Source organism: Delphinapterus leucas, chromosome 13 (genome assembly GCF_059928025.1).
Source record: "Delphinapterus leucas isolate spDelLeu-1000000601 "Yukka" chromosome 13, BTC_Dleu_Yukka2, whole genome shotgun sequence".
In the NCBI taxonomy this organism is placed as follows: Eukaryota; Metazoa; Chordata; class Mammalia; order Artiodactyla; family Monodontidae; genus Delphinapterus; species Delphinapterus leucas.
The window spans coordinates 14,054,079-14,077,456 of NC_143141.1; the positions used below are offsets into that span (position 1 = coordinate 14,054,079).

Here is a 23,378-nt window from a genome sequence, read left to right on the forward strand (position 1 = left end):
AACAGTAAGCCCATTTTTCTTTAAAGAGCTACCTATTCTTAGGTGTCAAGTCAGTAGCCTAAAACTAAATATGCACATTAACATTTGGAATTACTCAAAAACAAAAAGCAAAATTACTCTGAGTCTTCATTTTTCTTCATTTTCTTTTTATAGACCTCTTTCTTGGCCTGGTACTTGATCTAAAGAATGGAAATAATACAGGGTATCTAGATGCTACAGCAAGAGTCTCCATGCCCATACTGAATAGACTATCTAGCACTGAAGAAAAGCCAGAATTGTTTGGATAAGGTTCTCTAATTTCCCATCTGCTTATCAGATTCCGCCTGTTGAGAGAGGATTTCATAACAGTTCATCAATACTTTTAAGCAAATTATTATATCTTTATGCTGTCTATGACAACTAGAACACTAGAAGTGAAGATGGTGCTATGTTGTCCCTCTTCTGGACTAAGGTACAAGCCTAGAAGGGTGACTGATGTACACTCTCCCATATTTTATTTCCCCTGACAAATGGCCATTCAAATGACTAAAGGAATGGGTATCAGATGACAGAATTTATTATGAACTCAGAAATCTGCCTGTAACTGTATAACTGTCTGAATGCACCCTATAAGCAAGAATCACCGAGCCTAATTAAGATTCCTCACTGATCTATCAACCTCATTCAATCCAAATACAACCTTCAGATTTCTACTTATTCATTTAATGATTACTCCCCAACCGCATCAACCCCCAACAAATTTATCAGGTGTCTATTATTCTGCAGGAAAGAAAGAAAAAACTTTGGAAGACACAATGGTCAGCTCAAAGCACAGACCACATTAAAACAGACAATTTTTTTGGTAGTATATACTTAGTCAGGATTTTAATAGCTACCATCAGACAGTAACTGCTCCAATCAAACAAAACAATTCCTTTAAATCTTTCTTTAATATACATACCAAAGGTAAATGTTCATCTAGAAAACTTGATGACTTTAAAATGAAAGAGTCTAACATTTAAACAAATTTAGACGGTTATACAATGATGCTCTTCATGTAACTTTATTCCTATAATGTGTACCATGGTCACTACTACACAGGTGGTAAGAAAAATTGAATACCCTTGCACTCAGGATACCTCTACTACATTCAAGTTCTAGAACTTATTTGCTAGTCTTGGAAAATACAACTAAGCATGAATAAGCAATGCATTCGATGAAAATTTCTGAGCTCCCTTCTACCGTTCTGATTTTCCAGTTTAAACCACTGAGGTCGATAAGTAAATCTTTTTCATAGCTTATTTTCTGCTCACATGCAGTAAAAATTAAAGCTAAAATTATTTTTTAAAAAAGGTTGAGGAAATGCAATATAGTATCAGAACTCCTTTTGTTTTAACTGCACATTCTTACTGTTGCATCAGAGCAAGGATCAGTTCTAGCCCCTGTTGCTAGGTGACCAAACTCATTTGCATGGCTGCCCAGGAAATCAGCAGCACCGCAAACCAGCCAAGAAGTGGCTAGTGACAAGAAACATCTGTCTATTACCACTTCTGTTTTACTATACTTTTTCCTTTTATATTTTTAAAGGAAAAGGAAAAAAAAGTGGAAAGATGTTCTTAAATGTGAAGGCAGGATTCAAAAAAGAATCAAAAGCAGAAAAGCACACATTCAAGGGTGTGTCCGCCTAGAAAAGATATTATGGCTTAAAAAGAGAAATCAGGACACATAAATTCGTTCACCACCTCATGTACTTTTAGTATCATTCGCATTTTTGATGGGTTAAAAGTTTTAAAATCTGGAAGCTATAGGCAGAGGAGGAGTAAATGACTTTAACAGACCATCACTATGAAACCATGAAATCTAAAACCATCCTACCTCTCTGCCGTATCGTGAACGTGCTTACAAATTGGTTAGATTTAAGGACTGGCTTTCATTGCTCACCATCCATTTCTGAAATACATTTTATGAAATTATAATTATTGAGCAGGTAGTGATAACCATACACGATAAAACTCAGCATTTGTTTTAATTCCTAAGTGCCAACTCTTGAATACTGTTCATTTTTTTTAAACTTCTCCATCTACTTTTGAAGAAAAATTGGTCTGTGAACCTAACTGTGTGCTACTGTTGCAGCCACCAGGAATCAACTTCCCTTCTAAGCACCCAGTTAATCTGATTTAGCAGTGAGAGGTAAACGGCAAAGCATATTTAACAGAGAACAAAAAGACCTGGATTCTGGTTCCACGCAGGCTGGGAAAAGATACCGACTTCACTACAACCCCCAAGAGATTAGTATCCAAAAGAGGTTTTTTTTAAAAAAATTCCTACCAATCAATAAAAAAGACAAATAACCCAGAAGAAAACAATGGACAAATAACCAAGAAATTCACAAAGGAGAAAATTCACATGGTCAAACATATGAAAAGATGCTCAACTTCAAAGATGATGAAGGAAATGCAAATTAATACAAATGGATACTATTTCACATCCATCTGATTGATTTAAATTTTTTAAAAGTCTGATAGGGCTTCCCTGGTGGCGCAGTGGCTGAGAGTCCGCCTGCCGATACAGGGTACACAGGTTCCGGTCCGGGAAGATCCCACATGCTGCGGAGCGGCTGGGCCCGTGAGCCGTGGCCGCTAAGCCTGCGCGTCCGGAGCCTGTGCTCCGCAACGGGAGAGGCCACAACAGTGAGAGGCCCGTGTACCGCAAAAAACAAAAACAAAAACAAAAAACAAAAGTCTGATAATACCAAGTGTAAGTAGGAATTGAGGAAACAGAAACTGTTATATATGTTCAGTAGGACTATAAATTGTTATAAACCCTTTAGGGAAAAATTGCTAAATTTTTACTAGTAAACTTAGTAAAGGTGATGATGAGGTATATGCCCTGTAATAAAATAATCCGTATGTAGGTATATACCAGACAGCAGTGCTTTGCCAACTATGGGTCGGCAAATAAATTTAGTAGTGTCTCATAATGAGCATTTATAAATGTTGCTCCTTTTAGACATTCCAGTCTCTCCTCTGCATGATATTCATACCTCTCCTTTAGTTTTCAAAGTTAAGAGATAGGTAGATTAGCCAGATCAAGAAAGGTGTGTGTGGGGGGGTTAGGGGGTGCACACTGATAAGTTATTTCTTTATAAACAAAGGGGAGTCATGTGGCGTGGCCAGACATGTGTCAAACTACTCTGTTGGGCTTTTAAGATCCTTAAAATGCCCCACAATCTATCCACCTGTCACATTTACATCCCCGTCCTTCACAATTATTTTACATGTTATTTCACATACCTTTCTGCTCTGGTCAATCTGCTTCCCCAACTTCCTCCTTATCTGAACCAACTACAGAAATCTGAGCGACTATTTTACTAATTCTCCCAAAGAAGGCACACACCTCTTACCACCCTAGAAGCACAGGACAGAAATTCATACATACAGTGGGTGCCCTCAGGGTACTAGGAATTAATTCTTTCAAAGAACTCCAGCTGGGAAAGGCTCTTCAAAGTCTTAAAATCTGGGCTTTTATCCCAGCTCTTCCATTTGCTTTCTAGTTCTGTGATCTCAGGCAGGTTACTTAACCAAAGTCTTGGTTTTCACATCTGTGTATGCCGACCACAATCTACCTCACAAGGTGTTGCTAACGACTAAATTAAATAATGTACATGAAGATATCTATTAGCAGTACCTATCCCCTGGTAAGCCTTCAATAATACAGATGCTGAATCTGAGGGCCAGGCCTTGCCACCAAATCTTCTGATTCTACATTTAAAAGAGCTTCATTTTAGAAAACATAAATAAAAATAAAAACATAAAAGCACTTTAACAGAGGCATTAAAAATAAATTCATTCATTTAAAATCACTTGAATACAATCACAGATTGGATTAGTTGGCACAGCGTAATAGGGATAGGGTCTGTTTCCCCTCTCAACCCAACCTAGCTTGGATGCTAGACCAAGCAAGCTGTTTCATCTCGACGCAGGCAAAAGTGGGTTTGTGCCCCCTCCAGATCCAGTGGGGCTCTCTGATCCTGTATTCTAATCTGAGACTTGACTGCAAAGGTCCAGGCTTTCCTCTGTGGACTAGACTATAATTCAACAAATAATTATCATTACCAACTAAATAATGTAGTTTCATTCTGCTCAGAGCCTAAAACTAATAACGTAATGGGACACATGGCAGAGAAAGCGGAACTCAACTCCTCTTCTGAGAACGATCTTCAGACTGAAAAGGACAAAACCAATATCGTTTCACAGAAACTGAAGCCCAGTACAAGTGAAGAGACCCAGAGAGCAACTAGCTGCTTAAGTCAGGACTCTTGGTTCCTACAAACAGAAATCTCTTTTGCCCAAGCAAGTAGGATTTAAAAGGAGGCACAGGGGCTTCCCTGGTGGCGCAGTGGCTGGGAGTCTGCCTGCCGACGCAGGGGACACGGGTTCGTGTCGAAGTGGACACGGTATCGAGAACACGGCTGCTCCTATTCAAACCACATAATTTAAAAAGAACAGCTTCCATCCTGACCACAAAAATATGAGATTTTTATTAAATGCCTTGCTAGTAATTGGTGGTGGGGGGCGGGGGGGGGGGAAGGAGGTTAGTTTGACATGTTTTATTTTTAGGGAATTTGTTCTTAGCTTCTAATCACTGTTGTCTTTTTATAACTTTGTTCAACATTCCTTTTCAATAATTCTAAAAATCCCAACCAAAACATAAATCAAATTATCTGCCTATATTTCAGAACTCAAAACTTAGCTTTTTCATCTTAGACTAAATTTTCTAGCCTTTTTAATTTCCTTCATTTCCTTCCTTAATCTCCTTCCTTCGTTATCGTCTCTCTACTACAAGGATTTATCCATTACATAGTAAGAACTTTAGAGCCAACCTCACCCACTCAAACCAAATGACTTTTTAAGGCTAAAGCCCCCAAATTTTCTCCTGCCAGTATCTTTTTCTCCTCTCATACCCCAGTCATACCTACATAAAAGGCAGTTCCAAACGGCTCACCCAGAACTATCTTAAAATATTCTCTATTTCACTTTTTATAGCCTTACTCCATTTTTTTTTAACAATCATCATGTTGCCTCACCAGTGTAGATGCTCCATCTAGTGGCAGAAGATTTTCCCCCTTAAAACATTACCAGCCCTGCAATGGCCTAACTGATTTCCTAGAACAGCACACTGTTTACGAACAAACTCTTGAGTGATACCTTTTCCCAAACATCAATTCACCACTTCCAAGCTGTACACCTGGGGTATGTTACTTAGTATTTCTGAATCTTAGTCTCCTCATATGTGAAATGGGAATAATGTACCTGCATCGTGGGCTATAAATGTATATAAAGCTCTCAGCTCAGTATCTGGAACATGGTCAACACTCCATTAAGTGAGAGCTGTATTTTCCTACTCCTGACTTCTCCTTAGTCTAATTTCATCCTGTCTAACGAAGACAAGCAAATCCTCAAATGCTTTCATCGTTCCTTCCCTTTCCCCCTCATCTCCTTGGAACAAATCCTGACGCCTTCCATCACTGGCCTGTCCCCAGCCTGATCTTGTCCTAGTCCTGACAAGGGCAGCCGCTCCAATCCAGTCAGTCCCTGAGAGTCTTTAACAGGAGTCAAACATTTTCTCAGCTGTTCAGCTCCTTTCTGGGTGCCACAGAAGAACCACACCTCACTGCTCTGCTGCTCTAAATCTTACCCATTCTTCCAAATCAAATTTAAAATATCAACTCCAGAAACCTTTGATTTTTTTTTTGCGGTACGCGGGCCCCTCACTGCCGTGGCCTCTCCCGTTGCGGAGCACAGGCTCCGGACGCGCAGGCCCAGCGGCCATGGCTCACGGACCCAGCCGCTCCATGGCATGTGGGATCCTCCCGGACCGGGGCACGAACCCGTGTCCCTTGCATCGGCAGGAGGACTCCCAACCACTGCGCCACCAGGGAAGCCCTTCCCTTTCCTTTTTATAGTAAGCAGAGTCCATCCTATGCAAACTTACTTTATGTTGCCTCGGAATCTTTCCAGTTCTTTTATGTGTACAAAAAGCACCCTTACATGAACAAACTAGACCACAATCTTCTAAAGAACTGTACGTTCCACTTTCGACTGTCCCACAGCAAATTTCAGACACTTTAAAACCTTAGCACTATTTCACACACACACACATACACACACACACATACACACACACAGGAGTCTAAAGCAATAATTGTTTTTATTGACTTTTCTTAGGAATTAAACTTTAAAAAAGTCAAAAGACTAAAGTAAAACACTAAAACACACTACACAGGAGAGAATTCTAGATTTTCTTAAAATAGAGAAGGAATTTAAAAATTATAAAATAAATATTAAAAACACATTTAAAAAATTTTTTACCACAAAACCCAATGGTTATTGTTATTATATATTATAAACTATGATTATACTACAAGCATCTGGAGATAGTCAACACGTTAAAGCAGAAATCTTCAATAACTTTTTATGTTGGCAATAATTAAAAGCCAGAAAATGTCTCGGTTAACATCATAAACTTCTCTTCTGTGTACATTTTCAGCGAAGTGATGACTAAAGAACTTTAAAAGGAGCACTGAAACATTAAAGGAAAAAATAAATCATTTAAGCCTGTCAAAAATTTACTGAAGTTCCTCACTCAACAACCAACCTGCTCATAAAGGAGTCACCGGCTTCTTTACTGTCCTCCTCTCAGCAGGGTGGGAACATGTGTCCATAACATGGTACTCACAGGCCGCTGGATGACATTCCAGTTTATTACTCAAGGCTGTTTGTTGTGTAAAGGCTTGAGCCTTTAAAGGCTTGAGCCACAATGGCTTCAGCTTCATCCTGTTTGTTTACCAGTCCACACAAGTCCACCCAGCCTTTATAGCAGGCGGCCCCGGAAGCTTGCACAAATTTACCAGGTGCAAACTAGAAGAGCACGAAGACTTTACAAGGCAAAGGAGTCTTGACAACAACAGCCAACACAGAGTTCCTCATACGCATGGGAAGCTCATGTACAAGGTCTAGATAGTTCTAGCAGGGTAACAGCTTCGTTTACAGCTGAGGCTAAGTAGATGCCCCCACCCCACCCCAAAAAAGGGGAGAGAATGCACTGGAAAATGTTAGTGAACTGGGCTAAGAGATCCAAGCTTTCTGCTGTGACCCAGGACTGTAATTCAACAAATATCACCACTATCAACTTAATGATCTTATTTCATATGATAGATCAGAAGAATCTAGAAGCCGGGTCCCCTAGAACCTAAGCTACTTTCACAGGAACATAAAACCTACCAAAAGAAATTACTTGAAAAAGCCCTTATAACTTCCAAGTACCTGAAAAATGTCTTCAAAAGAGAAATGAGTAAATTAAAATATTTAATTAGCAGCATTCACCTCAAACACATCCCCCCTAAAAAAGTCAGAATATAGATTACTCACTATGTGTTCCCTTGTTATCCAATCTCAAAAAGAGAACTTCCATTTCTAGCACCAAATACATTTAAATGCTTTGCCTCAAAGATTACCCAGAACATGATAACCCTTGTGAATATCTAGAAAGACTCGCCAGGTCGGGAGGAAGACATGTTTAGCAAGTCACCAGTAGCTGGGGGACAAGAGTAAAAGAGGGTTCTGATGATAATTATGACAGGACAAGACATAAGCTAGGAAATGAGGACATACGGTCACCCTACCAGTGGCAGAATGCAAAGCTCCTGAATTATTTGCCCAAATGTTCCAAATCTTGGTGGCCGGTAGTCCGCACACTTGAGGTACGACTGCTGAGGCCGTCCCTACCTATTCCCAGAATCTGGGCTCTTTTCTCAGACGCTTTCTCTGACTGGCTGCTTTGGAAGCTTCAGCTATTCTCACTGTCATGGCATGTTCTGGTCCTGCTGCCCCCCGACACTGGCATAACTGCAGGCAGCATGGTGGCCAATGCCTCCAGGAACCTCCTGGGGTCTGAACCATCATTAGAACGCCTTGGTCACTGTCAGCCACCAAAATCCGAAGCTTCCTCAACACCGCCAGTAGTTACCTCACCCTAAAGAAACAGAGGGTTCCTCACCCACAGCGATTTAAGACCACCTCTAAAGTGCCCCCATCACCATTCCAGGAGGTCTTTAAGCAGTACACGCCAACAATCACTTCACGTACCAGCTGACCGCAGCCAGCACCACAGCCCCCAGAAGTCTGAGGCTGAAGCCGCTTCCAAAGCTGTGTTCGCTCCCCTGCAATGAACAAACAGGCATCACAACCTCAAAGCTATTTCGGAGAACGCTTGCTGCCTTCCCAGCCTCTGCTGAAAATGGCCATCACTGACCCAAAAATGAGGCTGCTGCCGCCAACACCACTCCTCTGCCTCTTTGGCTGAGGCGAAGCCCACAGCGCTGTGGGAGTGGTGAGAGCTCTCCAAAAGGTCACGAACACTTCTGAAGGCACAGCTACCCAAACAGCCCCCCGAGCCCCACCACTCACAGTCCTGTCACACCGTACCTACCAGTTAAGCACATCTCCTTACAAGCATCTAGTGCTCACTGAGGCTGCCTCGAGCCTAGCTTTTCAACACTACTGCTCTGTAGGATTATTTCTAACAGACTTACCCACGAGTTACAGCCACTCTCTGGATTCCATGAGTTTCTACGTTACAGCTACTGTTCTCATGTATACATATGGAGCAGCTCATAAGACCGGTTTTACTACAAACAGCTCTCCCCAAAAGTTCCTCCTACCCTCCCGGAGGTTTACAATGTGTGAACAAAAATGTCCATAACCAGTCACAAACTCCCCAACGTTTGACTGTTTCAAACTCCTCTGAAAGAGTCAGAGGTATCACACAGTAACCTTAGGCCACTTCTCTTAGTCGCCACTAGGACTATGAACTCCAAGGGCAAAATTGGCCCAGTGCTAAAAGTGAAAACTGCTTACAAGTAAACCACCAAGTTAAAGATTTAAGAGATGTCGCAAGAGCAACTATATTCCAATAAAAATTAAAAAAGAAAAATCGCCCAATACAAGTGACAGGCCTTGCTAGCTAGCAACCAACCCACTCACACAGAAAGCAACACTGGAGAAAAGTGACTAGCATGCTCACAGGAAGACAACAAGAGTTAGAATGATGCAGGGGAGACAGATGCAAGCGTGTTATCCTAATCATCCCATAACAGAGGCAGAGTCATGGCCTGGGAATTACTCAGGAAGTAGGAAAAGTTACTTCTATAAACAAACTCCCTCATAGTAAGTTAAAATTTCTTGGAAATTTACTCATCATGACACTAGGAGCGGTAATCATTTAAGCAAATGGGTAAAAAACAAGGCTGTAAAAAGGGAAGGGTTTTGGTTGGTTTTCTTTTTGTTTTTTAAATAACAGCAACAGGGAACTTGAATAACATAGTAAAACCAGCTGTGCAAAAGTTTATTAAAAGCAAGGATAAAAGAAACAACATAAAATAATCTGAGACAGCTAATGTTATTGAAGCAGTGACAGGAGATGAAGGATGATGCTAAAGCACGCCAGACACTCCCTTCAACACCATACCTTATCAATGGCTTTTCCAACCCGAGAAACACTGCTGTGGATGTCTTTGTGGTCTGAGGCCAATTTTTGAACAGTATCCTTTATTCTCTTACAGCACTGTGTCAAAACAAGTGAAAGTGTCCCTGATAATTCAGCATCTTGACCTATAAAAAAAGAAAGAAAGGAAGAAGACTGGTTATTCACAAAAGCAAATCCAAAGATGGCAAGTCACAAATTGGCCCTTTGGAACATGAAAGATGGAAGTAGAGTGAAGAAAAATCAGTGTCTGCTTTGAACAGATGGTCACATTCATAGATAATATTTTTCAAGTGAATTCTAAGAAAGCTATCTTAATTTTTTATTGTTTGGAATAAATTTTAAAATTTTACCATGAAATAAATCACTTTTGTAATTACTAAAATCAGGAGACAATAATACTGTGAAGGCATTTTTCAGAAAATATGCCTACATGAATAAACTCACTTATTCAATCCACTTAAACTGTCCAAGTCATTCTCACATTTTGATTATTACTAAATTTCCTAAAGAGAGATAAATCTAAATGCTTTATGTTCTACATAAAGAAGAAAAAACAAACTTCTTTGGATACCATGATGAAAACAGTGAAAAAGAGAAACAGGGCAGAAAAGAGTTAACATACCCCCACCTGTAAGCAATAGTGAGCCACTCTTAACCAGTTAGGGGGTAGGAACCCTCCTGAAATCCAAGTTCCCAGATGCCAGCCAAGGGTCAACCTTGCAAGCAGGCCCGGAACCGGAGGGTTCCTACCACCCTAACTGGTTAAGAATGGCTCACTGTGCCTAAACTGTTTGTATAATGTGGTTTGTGCTGAGCTACTTTTCTTCTTGGCATCCCTGGACTTTCGGTATCTGCTAGACAGAGGGGGTCTGTATGACTAGTACCCAGTAAACACCTGAATACTGTGTCTCTAAATGAGCTTCCCTGGTAGGTAACACTTCACACTCGTTAGGATTTGATGTTAGAGGAATTAAGCGTGCCCTGTGTGACTCCACTGGGAGAGGACTCTTGGAAGCTTTCTTCTGGTTTCCTCTGGACTATGTCTCATGTGACTTTTCCCTTGGCTGATTCTGGCCTTGTATCTTTTTGCTGTAATAAATGTTAGCCATAAGTACGGGTGTGACTACCTGCTGGGTCCGGTGTATCCTCCTGGTAATCGCTAGAACCTAAAGGTAGTCTTGGGGACCCTGACACACACAATTAATCAACTGGAAGTTACTACACTTTATATCCTCTTTCCCTGTGTTACTTCCTCAGGAAATAGGGAGGAGGAAGAGAAAGAGAAGAACCAAGAGAGAACAAATTCAGTTATACTTGTCAATTACCTCATAGATCTACACATCCATACCTGTAAGCAACAGACCTGGCTCCTGAAATCCTGCTCATACTGGTGGTTCTTAAACTTTAATTTACATCAGGAATTTGGCTGCGCTAAGACCCAGCGCAGCCAAATTAAAAAAAAAAAAAAAAAAAAGCCTGAACGTACAGTAGCCTTAGGATGCTTATTCATTCAACAGCTATTTATTGGGCACTCGATTATGTGACAGGTACAGAAGTGTCCAGGCAAAAATCTCTGCCCTAAAACCTACCTTCTGGTGAGGACGATAAACACAAAGTCAGTCAATTATACAGTACGACAAAAGAGGATACGTGCCACTGGCAGGGGTGGGGGGAAGCAGAGTGAAACAAATGGGGAGTGCATGTGGCTTGAGCAACTGTAATCTTAAACAGGTGGACATCGTAGGCCTCACTGAGAAAGTGACATCTGGGCAAAGACTTGAAAGAAGCGAGGGAATTAGCCATGTGGAGACCTCGGGGGGTGAAGGGTAGCAGAATGCGTCACCCCAAAATCGCTTCTTTGGTGTAAGGATGATTTTGAGCTGATTATTCTGAGAAACAGCAGACACAGAAGCTCTGAACACAGAGTAGAAGTTACCCTTTGGTAAAGGAAACTTAAATTTATAAAATAAATCTCCATTTGTAAGGGTATCTCCCTCTCTGTACCAGGCAGAGAAGAATGGCTCTAAACCTCTAAAGAAATTTTTTATCATGATGACAGCTCAGACTTAGATCTGTATAACAAACCTTATTCTTGTTTATTGTGCTTTTCCTGGTAACCTCTCCATTACTGCCCTCCCCATACCAACCCTTCTTTTGTCTTTAGCTGAAGATGGTATTTAAGCCTGAATTCTAAGCCACCTCTTTGAGTTACTCATTTTTCCCTGAGAATCTCCCACATACACATGAGGTATACGTGTTAACAAACTGTCTGTTTTTCACTGGTTAATCTGTCTTTTAATACAGTATTCTCAGCCAAGAACTTGCAAGGGTAGAAAGAAAATTATTCTTCCTCCCCTACAGAGGAAAGCATTCCAGACTGAGGGGGACAAAGCCCTATTGCAGAAATATACCTAGATTATTCAAGAAATAGCAAAGAGGCCAGTGTGGCTAAAGTAGATTTCTGGCAAAGGAAATCAGTAGGAGAGGAAGCCCAGGAGACCAGGGCGGGAGTCCCGATCTTGTAGGGCCTTTCTGGTACCGTAAAGTCTTTGCCTTTCACTTTCTTTGAGTGATAGGAATGCCCATTGCAAAGTTTTGAGCAGAACAGCTACATAAACTGATGTAACATTTTAATACAGTCATTCTGGCTGATGATAGGAGCACAAGACAGAAGCAGGGCGATGAGTCAGGAGGCTGTGGCAGCAATCCAGATGAGAGCAGTGGCTCAGCCCAGGGTGTTAGGTGTGGAGGTGGTGAGAAGTGGTTGGATTCCGGACATATTCTGAGGGCAAAGCCAACAGGATTTTGACTGGGTATGAGGGAAGAAAAGGACTCACAGATGACTCCAAGGTTTTCACCCCAAGTCAACCAGAAAGACAAAGCTGTCTTCAATTCAGATGAAAAAGATTAAAGGCTGAGCAGTTATGAGGGGGAGGGAGACATAAAAGAGTTCAGTTTGGGGCTTGTGAAAGCTGAGATGTTGAGTAGTCACCCCAGTGCATATGTGTAAGAGTGAGTTGGATATATAAACCTGGAGCTCAAGAGCAAGGTCAAGGTTGGATACAAATTTGTGAGTTACTGGCATACATGTGATACTAAGTGAAATCAACAAGAGAGAGTCAGGGCAGACACACAGAAGTGATAAAAGGAGGGAGTCCTGGGAACTCCAAGTTTATGAGACCAAGACAAAGTAGAACTGGAAAAGGGGACTAACAAAGACTACTGAAATACTAACTCTGGTGTGGGAGGAAAATCAAGGAAATATGGTGTTCGGAAAGCCAAGTGAAGAAAATGTGCCAAGGAGGAGGGAGTAACCAACTGCGTTAAATGTGCTGCTATGTACCAAGTAAGATGTGGACTGAGAGCTGACCACTGACCTACAATACAGAAGGAATCAGTGACCATGACAAGAATAGTTTTTCCAGAGTTTTAAGAAAAGAAATCTCGAAGATTGTAGGGACTGTGAAGAGGGAATATAATAAGTCTGACTCAATGACAACCACTGAGAGAAGTAAAAAGATAAGTAAACTGGAGATAGTGCCCATAAGGTACCCAATCCAATGTGGGGTGGCCAAAATAGAAACTACCCTCACTTCTAAATACAACTGCACAAAGTATATATCAGGTGCTTCCAATTTCTAATAACACAGTTTAGGCTAAGAGAATACTTGGTAATCCAGGAAAATTTTAAAATCTGTCTAAAAGGTGTCCCATACATACTTGGGGCCAAAAGAATCTAATTGCTTCAGTAAGCTCTGCTCTGACCATTTCTGGTCTTTCTGTATCTAACCTTGTCTAAAGTCAATGGCTTTATCTTCTCTATGAACTTCTCTGCCCACAGACTTACTCAGTCTTCTCTGTTCCTAATGAATTCTGTTCTCTCCACCACTCCTCTGGCACGGAATCATACACTATTTAACGATTTCATGTATATATGCCACCATCAATCTCAACTAGATGTAAGACCCAAAGGGAAGACAAGTTCTTATTGTAAACTGTATACTCCACAGTCTTATATGCCTTGCACATCTGCAGGCACTATTAATATAAGTATTTGGATTGATGGTAAATAAAGGGGGAAAAAAGTTAAAAAGAAAGTCATATTGAACAAATGGTGCTGGGATAACGAGCTATCCATATGCAAAAGAATCATACCGTAGAGAAAAATTAAATCAAAATGGAATGAAGACTGAAATGTAAGAGGTGAAACTATCGAATTCTTGGAAGAAAGTGGGTGCATTCTTGACCCTGGATTGGGCAATGGTTTCTGAGATATGACACCAAAAGCAAAAGCAACCAAAGAAAAAATAATTAAATTGGACTTCATCAAAACTAAATTTTTGGGGCTTCCCTGGTGGCGTAGTGGTTGGGAGTCCGCCTGCCGATGCAGGGGACACGGATTCGTGCCCCGGTCTGGGAAGATTCCACATGCCGCGGAGCGGCTGGGCCCATGAGCCATGGCCGCTGAGCCTGTGCGTCCGGAGCCTGTGCTCTGCAACAGGAGAGGCCACAGCGGTGAGAGGCCCGTGCACCGCAAAAAAAAAAAAAAAAAAAAAAAAAAGGGCAAAGACTGAATAGACATTTTTTCCAAATAAGATATACTGGGAATTCCCTGCTGGTCCAGCGGCTAGCACTCGGCGCTTTCACTGCCGTGGCCCGGGTTCAATCCCTGGTCAGGGAACTAATATCCCACAAGCTGTGTAATGCAGTCAAAACAACAACAACAACAAAAGATATACAAATAATCAATAAGCACAGGAAAAGGTGCTCAACATCTTTAATCAACAGGGAAATGCAAACCAAAACTACAGTGAGAGGGACTTCCCTGGTGGCACAGTGGTTAAGAATCCACCTGCCAATGCAGGGACACAGGTTCGACCCCTGGTCCGGGAAGATCCCACATGCTGCGGAGCAACTAAGCCCGTGAGCCACAACTGAGCCCAAGTGCCACAAATACTGAAGCCTGCGTGCCTAGAACCCATGCTCCTCAACAAGAGAAGCCACCACAATGAGAAGCTGGCACCCCAAGGAAGAGTAGTCCCCGCTCGCCACAACTAGAGAAAGCCTGTGCGCAGCAACGAAGACCCAACGCAGCCAAAAATAAATAAATAAACTACAGTGAGAAATCACTTCACACCCACTGGGATAGCTATAACAAAAAAGATGGACAACAACAAGTGTTGGCAAGAATATAGAGACTCAGACCCACATCCATTCCTGATGGAACGTAAAATGGTGCAAAAGCGGTAGAAAACATTCCTCAGAAAGTTAAACAAAGTTACCACATGACCCAAGAATTCCACTCCTAGGTATACACCCAAGAGAAATGAAAACGTATGTCCATACACGAACTTATACATGTTCATAGCAGCATTTAATAGCTCCAAAATGGAAGCAATCCAAATGTCCAAATGATGAATGGATAAACAAAATGTGGCAAATCCATATGACAGAGTATTATTCAGCTATAAAAAGGAATGCTGATACATGCTACAACATGGAGGAGCCTCGAAAACAGTAAGTGAAATAAGCCAGACACAAAAGGCCACAAATTGTTTAAATCTACTTCTATGAAATGTCCAGAATAGGCAAGGAGATTCATGGTTGCCAGGGGGTGGGGGAAGGGTGGAATAGAGAGTGACTGTTAGTGATATGAGGTTTCTTCTGGGAGTGATGAAAATGTTCTGGAATTAGATAATGGTTATGGCTGCACAACTCTGAATGTACTAAGAGCTAGTGAAATACACACTTTAAAAGGGTGATTTTTATGGTATGAGAACTTTAACTCAATTTTTTAAAAAACCTAAAAAATGCAAACCATAACTCCTATCCATCCAGACATGTTTGTTTCTACAGTCAGTAGACAACAAAGTAAGCAAATGGTTAAGGAACAGAAAAGCAGAGCCCAAGCTGGAGAGAGGGCATTTGGAATTTACCAGCTGAACTTCTATGTCCCATCCTTGAAATCCATCGATATTTTCGAATCTTAGCAACTTAGTTTTTATAAATGATAGATACTAGTAATATAAGGTCAATTAATTAACACTGAGAGAGTCTTCAGTATGCCCCAAGGAAAAATAATTTCTACAAACTATTTGGAAGCCCAAGAAAAGTATAATGGAATAATCTGAAAGAGAACCCTGGGAAAGCCCTGTTCAGAGAGAAGGATTCCACTAATGCATTTTCAAATGGATTCAGTGGAAAGCAGCCAAAGGTAAAAACAGGTTTGAAAATCACTGTAATAACAAACTGACTGAGACCAAACTTCTAAGTCCTGAAGGGAATGTCCTAATGTTCTTTTGATTTATTTGTCTGAAAACAAAACATGCTTCAAGGAGAACCATTCTGTGAAAGAAATCTAATTGGATTCAGTTCCTAGGAGGAAAGCTGGGCAATTACTGTGACAGCCATCTTTACCATAACTAAACCAGATATGAAGGTGAACGCTGGATTCCAGGTTTGCCACTGGAGTGGCCACTCTTTACCCAGGATGAAGTCCCGTGCCAACTGTGTCTGGCAATGCGATAAACCTCCCTGTACTCAGAACCCATACACAAACATGAAAGAAATCGTTCTGAGACAGTGCTCACCACTTAGTCACCACGAGTACTTTTTTTTTCTAATACTTTATTTTTTGAGAGCAGTTATAAAACTGGGAGAGAGCAGAGGAACAGCGAGCAGCTAAACATGAAAGGTTGGCAGCTGAGAGGGCGTTGGTTCACGGTGTTGGTAGTGCCAGAGCCTCCAGTGCTGGGCTTGAAATTGAGACTGTGTAATACACGATCTATTATTTTTCCGTTCTTTCAGTAAATAGTTATTGAATGCCTGATAAGTGCTGGTTGCCATGCTAAACGTTTACAACAAAATTGAGAGGAGGCACTGAGATTTCCCCTATATACGTTGCCCCTGTACATGTACAGTTTAATGGCTCATTTCTTTTTATTTAGTCCACTGTCTGGACATAAGCACACTTTGCTTATCCATACACCTACTGAAGGACATCCTCGCTGTTTCCAAGTTCTGGCAATTATGAATAAAGCTGCTATAAACATCCATGTGCAGGTTTTTGTGTGGACCTAAGTTTCAACTCCTTTGGGTAAATACCAAGGAGCCCTGATTGCCGCACCTTACGGTAAGAGTAATGTTCAGTTTTGTAAGAAACCACCAAACTGTCCTCCAAAGTGGCTGTACCAGAAAAGTACTTTTTTTTTTTTAAGGTCACTTTTATTATTAGACTTGATTCAACAGGCAAAATAATTAGCATGTCAGTAAGAGATTTTAAATCCAAACAAAGAACCAACACACATGGTTGGTCTAAGTTAAAGATAATTTTTCTTTCAGTGCAATAGAATAGTACCTTTTATAAACAAATTTTGAGCATGATATTCTCAGAAATTGGAATAGGCATGGTCTCCTCCAAAATCAGACATCTGCCAAACTGAATTAAACATATTTGAGTTAACTCCTTAATTGTTTTTATAGAGCCCAGCTAAGACTTCAAGCTCTGCCCGCCTTCAGCTTCACTGCCTAGCCATTTCAGGATTTATGTCCATTAGTTTCACAGAAACTGTAAATTAGAAAAATATTTGTTTGCATAGCTTCCTGTACTTCTCTATCAGGGTTTCACACTACATTGTAAATATTTATTTGTCTATCACCCCCACGAAATTACTTGAAGGTAGAAAATATGAGTGTTTAATCTCCAGCATTTAGCATGGCAACCAGCACATATCAGGCATTCAATAACTATTTACTGAATGAACAGAAAAATAACAGATCGTGTATTACACAGTCTCAATTTCAAGCCCAGCACTGGAGACTCTGGCACTACCAACACTGTGAACCAACGCCCTCTCAGCTGCCAACCTTTCACGTTTAGCTGCTCGCTGCTCCTCTGCTCTCTCCCAGGATGCTTAAGTTGTACTACTCCCAAGAGCATTGCACCCTAAATTTTCCAAACACCAAAGAGATACACCAATCAATACACACACCAATTTTCAAATAAAACACATTCACAAAGTAGAGTCCCCCCAGTTATAATAAGTTCCTTCTCTTTTCCAAATAACGACACCCCCAAAAAATATCCTTAAACATGTAGGTGAAGACTTGGAATAAGAACTCACAGGCTTGTGTTTTGAGCCACAGTTTCCTTGTTTGTAAAAGAAAATTATCCCAAAGCTTGCCAAAGAAATGAAATACTTCTCAACTTTAGTACATAATGTGTTCCTATAAAAGTGTACCCAGGGGCTTCCCTGGTGGCGCAGTGGTTGAGAGTCCGCCTGCCGATGCTGGGGACACGGGTTCGTGCCCCGGTCCGGGAAGATCCCACGTGCCGCGGAGCGGCTGGGCCCGTGAGCCATGGCCGCTGAGCCTGCGCGTCCAGAGCCTGTGCTCCGCAACGGGAGAGGCCACAACAGTGAGAGGCCCGCGTACAGAAAAAAAAAAAAAAGGGTATTTGGTTCCCACAAAGCAAAAAATTATAAAATTCCTAATTTAACTTGGTTTTACAAATAACTTTTAACACAGTTTGATCATTTTGCTCATATATTTGTTCCATTATTTTCCTTCATTACTAATCACATGGCTTAAAACAGCCATGTGAACAACTTTGTGACATGATTTACTCATCATTTGGGGCCACCTAATACAAGCAAGACAATGTTATCATTAAGACTGAAAACTAAGTTTGCATCCCTACTCAGCGTTTGCATTTTCAATTTTGTTTGCCACTTATTTTTATGGGAGCCCAGGGGAAAAAACCACAAAAAATTACACCCACACAGTTAAGAAAGTGTTGTTAAAACTGAACAGCTGGTTGGTAGGTAGCTCTACAAATGCCATCAGTTGATATGTCTGCTCATCAGTAGATAATGAAAAGTTCTAATTTGGTCCATAAAAGGCAGTTTAGAGGTATCAACTACACCACAAAGTACATGCTGCCTAAGAGTCAAACGCGTGAGAGATGAGACTCATGATAACGGAGACCACTCTATAAAAGACGGTGAGGCACAACACAGAAAGGTATTGCTATGATGACGATTGTTAACATTTCCCAAAAAGCTGAGAACCTCACCACCTAGGATTAGGACATTTGGGGAGAAATAAATAAGACTCCCCAGAAATCACTAAGACTCTACTTAACGTTTTTATGAATATTGTGGAGGCAGGAAAAAATTTAAATATCCAAGTTTATAAATAAAACATATATGGCACTTGAGCTCTTCTGAGTTATTAAAAGTTAACTCCGCTTTCATAAAATGGACAGAGATTTTAAATTTGGAATTAAGGGGAAAGCAAAATGGCACACAAGTTTTAATACAGATAAACAGAAAGAAATCCATTTACTAAACATAATCCTAACTGTACCTAAATGAAAACTCAGACCTCACAGAACTATACTCCAGAATTCATTCTAGATTAGTTCCTTTAAAAAATAATTAAAGAGGGGCTTCCCTGCCGGCGCAGTGGTTAAGAATCCGCCTGCCAATGCAGGGGACACAAGTTCGAGCCCTGGTCCGGGAAGATCCCACATGCCGCGGAGCAATTAAGCCCGTGCGCCACAACTACTGAGCCTGTGCTCTAGCCCGTGAGCCACAACTACTGAGCCCGCGTTCCACAACTACTGAAGCCCGCACACCTAGGGCCCATGCTCCACAACAAGAGAAACCACCACAATGAGAAGCACGTGCACTACAACGAAGAGTAGCCCCTGCTTGCCGCAACTAGAGAAAGCCTGTGCACAGCAACGAAGATCCAACACAGCCAAAAACAAATAAATTTATTTTTTTTTAAAAAGGGGAGGGAGAAATCACAACATTAAGAGTCAATGAACATTTGAGTGCTGAATGTTGTCAGCAGCGTTGAGGGTACGGATTAAGTGTTCTATACAGATTAAGCAATTTAGGATAGGAAGGAATTCCCTGGCGGTCCGGTGGTTAGGACTCGGCACTTTCACTGCTAGGGCCCGGGTTCGATCCCTGGTCAGGGAACTAAGATCCCAAAAGCCCAAACCGAGCCAAACCAAATTAAAATAAAATGAAATATTATCTCAGTAAGCATGACTAAAAACAAAAAAGCTTAAAAAGAAAAAAAAGAAATTTAGGATGGGAATAAAAGGAGATAAAGGATAAGAGTCCAAGACTGATTCTAAAGAAGTTGTTGACAAGGTGAACATGGATGTGCTTGCAAGATATTAAAACAGAAAAACTTGAAACTCTAAAAGGTAAGGCTGGTATTAAAAATAATAATAAAAGGGCTACTTCATACTGTAAGTAGCAAACCAAACTGTGGCCTATTGACGTTCTGAGCTTCTTATGAGCTACCTCAGCACCTAGAACACAGCAGCTGCTCATCAGAGATTTACTCAGAGGAAAAGGAAAAGGCACAAAGAGAAAACACTCATTTTTTTTTTTCTAGAGGCAGTACATCCTGAAAACAAAACAAACTTTTTGGTATACGTAATGTACAAATGTACTGGCAAATGTACAAAGTAAACTCTAGTACTTGTTGGTCAACCTCTGACCTTTCTGAACAGAAAGGTAGATTCACAGATAGGTGTTCTGATCCACTGCACCAAATCACAGCCTAGTGGGCTGCAAAACCAACCACGAGAGAAAACAGAAACACAAACATTTATCTTTGAGAGCTAAGTGACGTGGTACAGACTAACAGCGCTCCTGGAGCAGAGAGCAAGTCCAACATGACGGGCACAAGTTTGAAAGGTGACGCTCTACAGTAGCCTGTGAGGCAAGAACTACCCAGAGAAGAGGAGGAAGATGCAGGCACAAGTTTTTCAATGTCTGCGAGATATTTTTAGAGAGCCTGTTCGCTCCGTTCAAATTAGAAATATAGAGAATTAATCTCTAGACATCTATTTATCTCTGAAATGAATAGGTGAAGCAGATAGGGCTTCTTTTAGCATTTGAATGTGGGTTTCACATTTAAAAATCAAACCCAAATTTCTACCTTCCCCTCTCCTAAACTTCCCATTTTCCTCCTGGTTCTATAATTGTCTACCTGTCATTCATGCTCAGACCTTAGATTAACCTTTGATTTTTTCCAGCCCAGCCCTTCTCTCCTACTCTGCACCAAGTCCTGGTAACTCCTTCCCTCAGGAGGGCCCACGCATGGGTCTCCATCTCTACCACCACTACCCCAAAACAGGTGCCTATTTCATCAGATCGAGGTTGACAATAAACCTTAACTAGACTTCTTGCCTCTAGTCAAACCTCACTCCCAACTCCGATCAACTTAAATGCTAACTGGTCTCAGATCATGTCCCTGTCCCTTCCCTGTTCAAAATGCACCTCCCTCCCCTGCCCCAAGTCATTCAGTATCTTCCCAGTCTACCGCCTTCCCTAATAGCCATGACCCTATAAAACCTGATTCCAATTTAATTTTCATTCTTTTTACTCTTATCTCCCCACTCTGGTCCTTCACTGTTCCCAGGACGCCTCTTGTACTCTCACTCCTCCACACCTTTGTTCTCGCCAACCTCCTCTCCTGGCACCCCGCCCTATATTCCCACTCTCCACATTCAGTCTGTTACTGAAACTTCCAACAGGTTAGAAGAGTCTGTCCCTGTCTCAAACCCTACCCTATTGTTGGTACCATTCAATCAGCATTTGGCCTATCCTCTACACATGGCCTTGCATTGTAAAAACATACTGGGCTCATCTCCCCAACTACTCAGGAAGTTCTTACAGCATGATGAGGACGATTGCTTGTCCTCTGTAACTTCCACAAGATCTAGCCTAGTTCCACATATACTTGGTGATTAATAACTACTGATCAAGTGCTCTACAGTTCAACTGAAATAGCCCACCTCCAAGCAGCTCCTTCTAAGGGGTCCTCTCTTCCCATTTCTCTGAATTGCTAGTATTTATACCAAGCAGAAACACTTATCTATTATAGTGTGCTGTACTATGGCCATGGTTTTTTCCCCTCTCAAATGTAAAAGTCTGGCCTCATTATCCAAATACAGCTCCTTGAAGACTCTGTTTTGTATAGCTTTTGAATATTCCTTATAGCAGCAGTCCCTAACCTTTTTGGCACCAGGGACCAGTTCCGTGGAAGACAATTTTTCCACGGACCGGGGGGTGGGGTTGGTTTCGGGATGATTCAAGCGCATTACATTTATCGTGCACTACATTTATTGTGCACTTTATTTCTGTTATTATTACTTTGTAATATATAATGAAATAATTATACGACTCACCATAATGCAGAATCAGTGGGACCCGTGAGCTTGTTTTCCTGCAACGAGATGGTCCCATCTGGGGGTGATGCAGACAGTGACACCTGAAGTGTGTTGCTTATGTCCAGTCTACTTCATAAGAGGCACCTTAATTGTCACTTGCCACTCACTGACAGGGTTTTGATATGAGTCTGCAAGAAGTTGATTTATTATGGTCTCTGTGCAGTCAGATCTGTCTGCTAATGATAACCTGTATCTGCAGCCACTCCCCAGCGCTAGCATCAGCACCTCAGCCCCACCTCAGATCACCAGGCATCAGATTCTCATAAGGAGCACGCAGCCTAGATCCCTCACATGCACTGTTCACAGTAGGGTTTGAGCTGCTATGAGAATCTAATGTCTGATGATTGGACGTGGAGCTGAGGCGGTGATGTTAGTGATGGGGAGCGGCTATAAATACAGATGAAGCTTCGATCGCTGGCCCGCCACTTACCTCCTGCTGTGCAGCCCAGTTCCTAACCGGCTACGTCCTGGCCCAGGGGTTGGGGACCTCTGCCTTACAGTGTTAAGCAGACCACTGGATATGGAATGGTAGTTAACAAACACCAGTAATAAAGATATCTAAATAGTCAGAGTGTCTCAATTAAAACACTGCTTAACACTGCTTAAAGTTACAGACCTTAAAAATAACAAGTAGGGGCTTCCCTGGTGGCGCAGTGGTTGAGAGTCCACCTGCCGATGCAGGGGACACGGGTTCGTGCCCCGGTCCGGGAGGATCCCACATGCTGCGGAGCGGCTGGGCCCGTGAGCCATGGCCGCTGAGCCTGCGCGTCCGGAGCCTGTGCTCCGCAACGGGAGAGGCCACGACAGTGAGAGGCCCGCGTACCACAAAACAAACAAACAACAACAAAAAAACGAGTAAACCTTGTTTTACAGATTTCAAAGCCAGTTCATATCATCTATTTAATTCCCATAACTCCGTAATATAACTTACCAGTCTACTGAAGAGGAAAGAGGCTATGCAAGATTGTAGAACCAGTGAAGTGGTAGAACAAGGACTCAAATCCAGATCTCCTAAGCTCAAGGACAGACAAAGCTTTATGTTCTTCTCCACAAGCACAGACTCATCCTCTTACCTCCTGAACTAGCCTCCACCGTCCTGGAGGACTGAGGCCATGTATACAATGTTTCTTTTTAAAGAAGTCTCTCTTTATCTCCTCCCAAATGTCTTCATATACCAATACTAAGATATTAAATCTATATGGATTCCACAGATACAACAAACTCATCAAAGATAACACACTGTGCCCAGGTCTCTTAAGTGGAGAAAGACTTGGCAACATAAGCCTTATGGACTCCCTGAACAATGTTCCCAAATAAGATGAAAGCTTATTTCTAAAAGCCTCAAGTTCTGCCAGAGATTCTAGTCTCTGTTCTTTGAGGCGTTAGACTGCACGTAATCTAAGAGGAAGGCCAGACGAAATGCCCTGTTGAGAGCATCACCTCCCTGGTGTCTATCAACTTCTGGGAGTTACATGTACACAACTCAGGGCCAGGGCCCCGCCCCCCCAAACAGTTCTCCCCTCAACTGCATTTTGGGGTCATTTTCAAAGATTTTACAGATCAAGAAGCAGGGCCCAAAATAAAAACAAGACAG

General features: G+C 41.7%; 1 protein-coding gene across 8 annotated transcripts in view; it reads right to left on the reverse strand.

The window, feature by feature from the left end:
* The window catches only part of RMND5A (required for meiotic nuclear division 5 homolog A), a 58,590-nt gene that overhangs the window by 29,048 nt on the left and 6,164 nt on the right, over positions 1 to 23,378 (reverse strand). For 7 of the 8 annotated variants that reach the window (XM_022556121.3, XM_089922855.1, XM_089922852.1 and 4 more), the window contains exon 2: positions 9,508 to 9,650. In XM_022556121.3, coding sequence (XP_022411829.1) covers positions 9,508 to 9,650 — 143 coding nt within the window. Of the gene's footprint in view, positions 1 to 9,507; positions 9,651 to 21,742; positions 22,208 to 23,378 lie in introns of those variants that run through there. The other variant, XM_089922850.1, reaches the window with a different exon arrangement.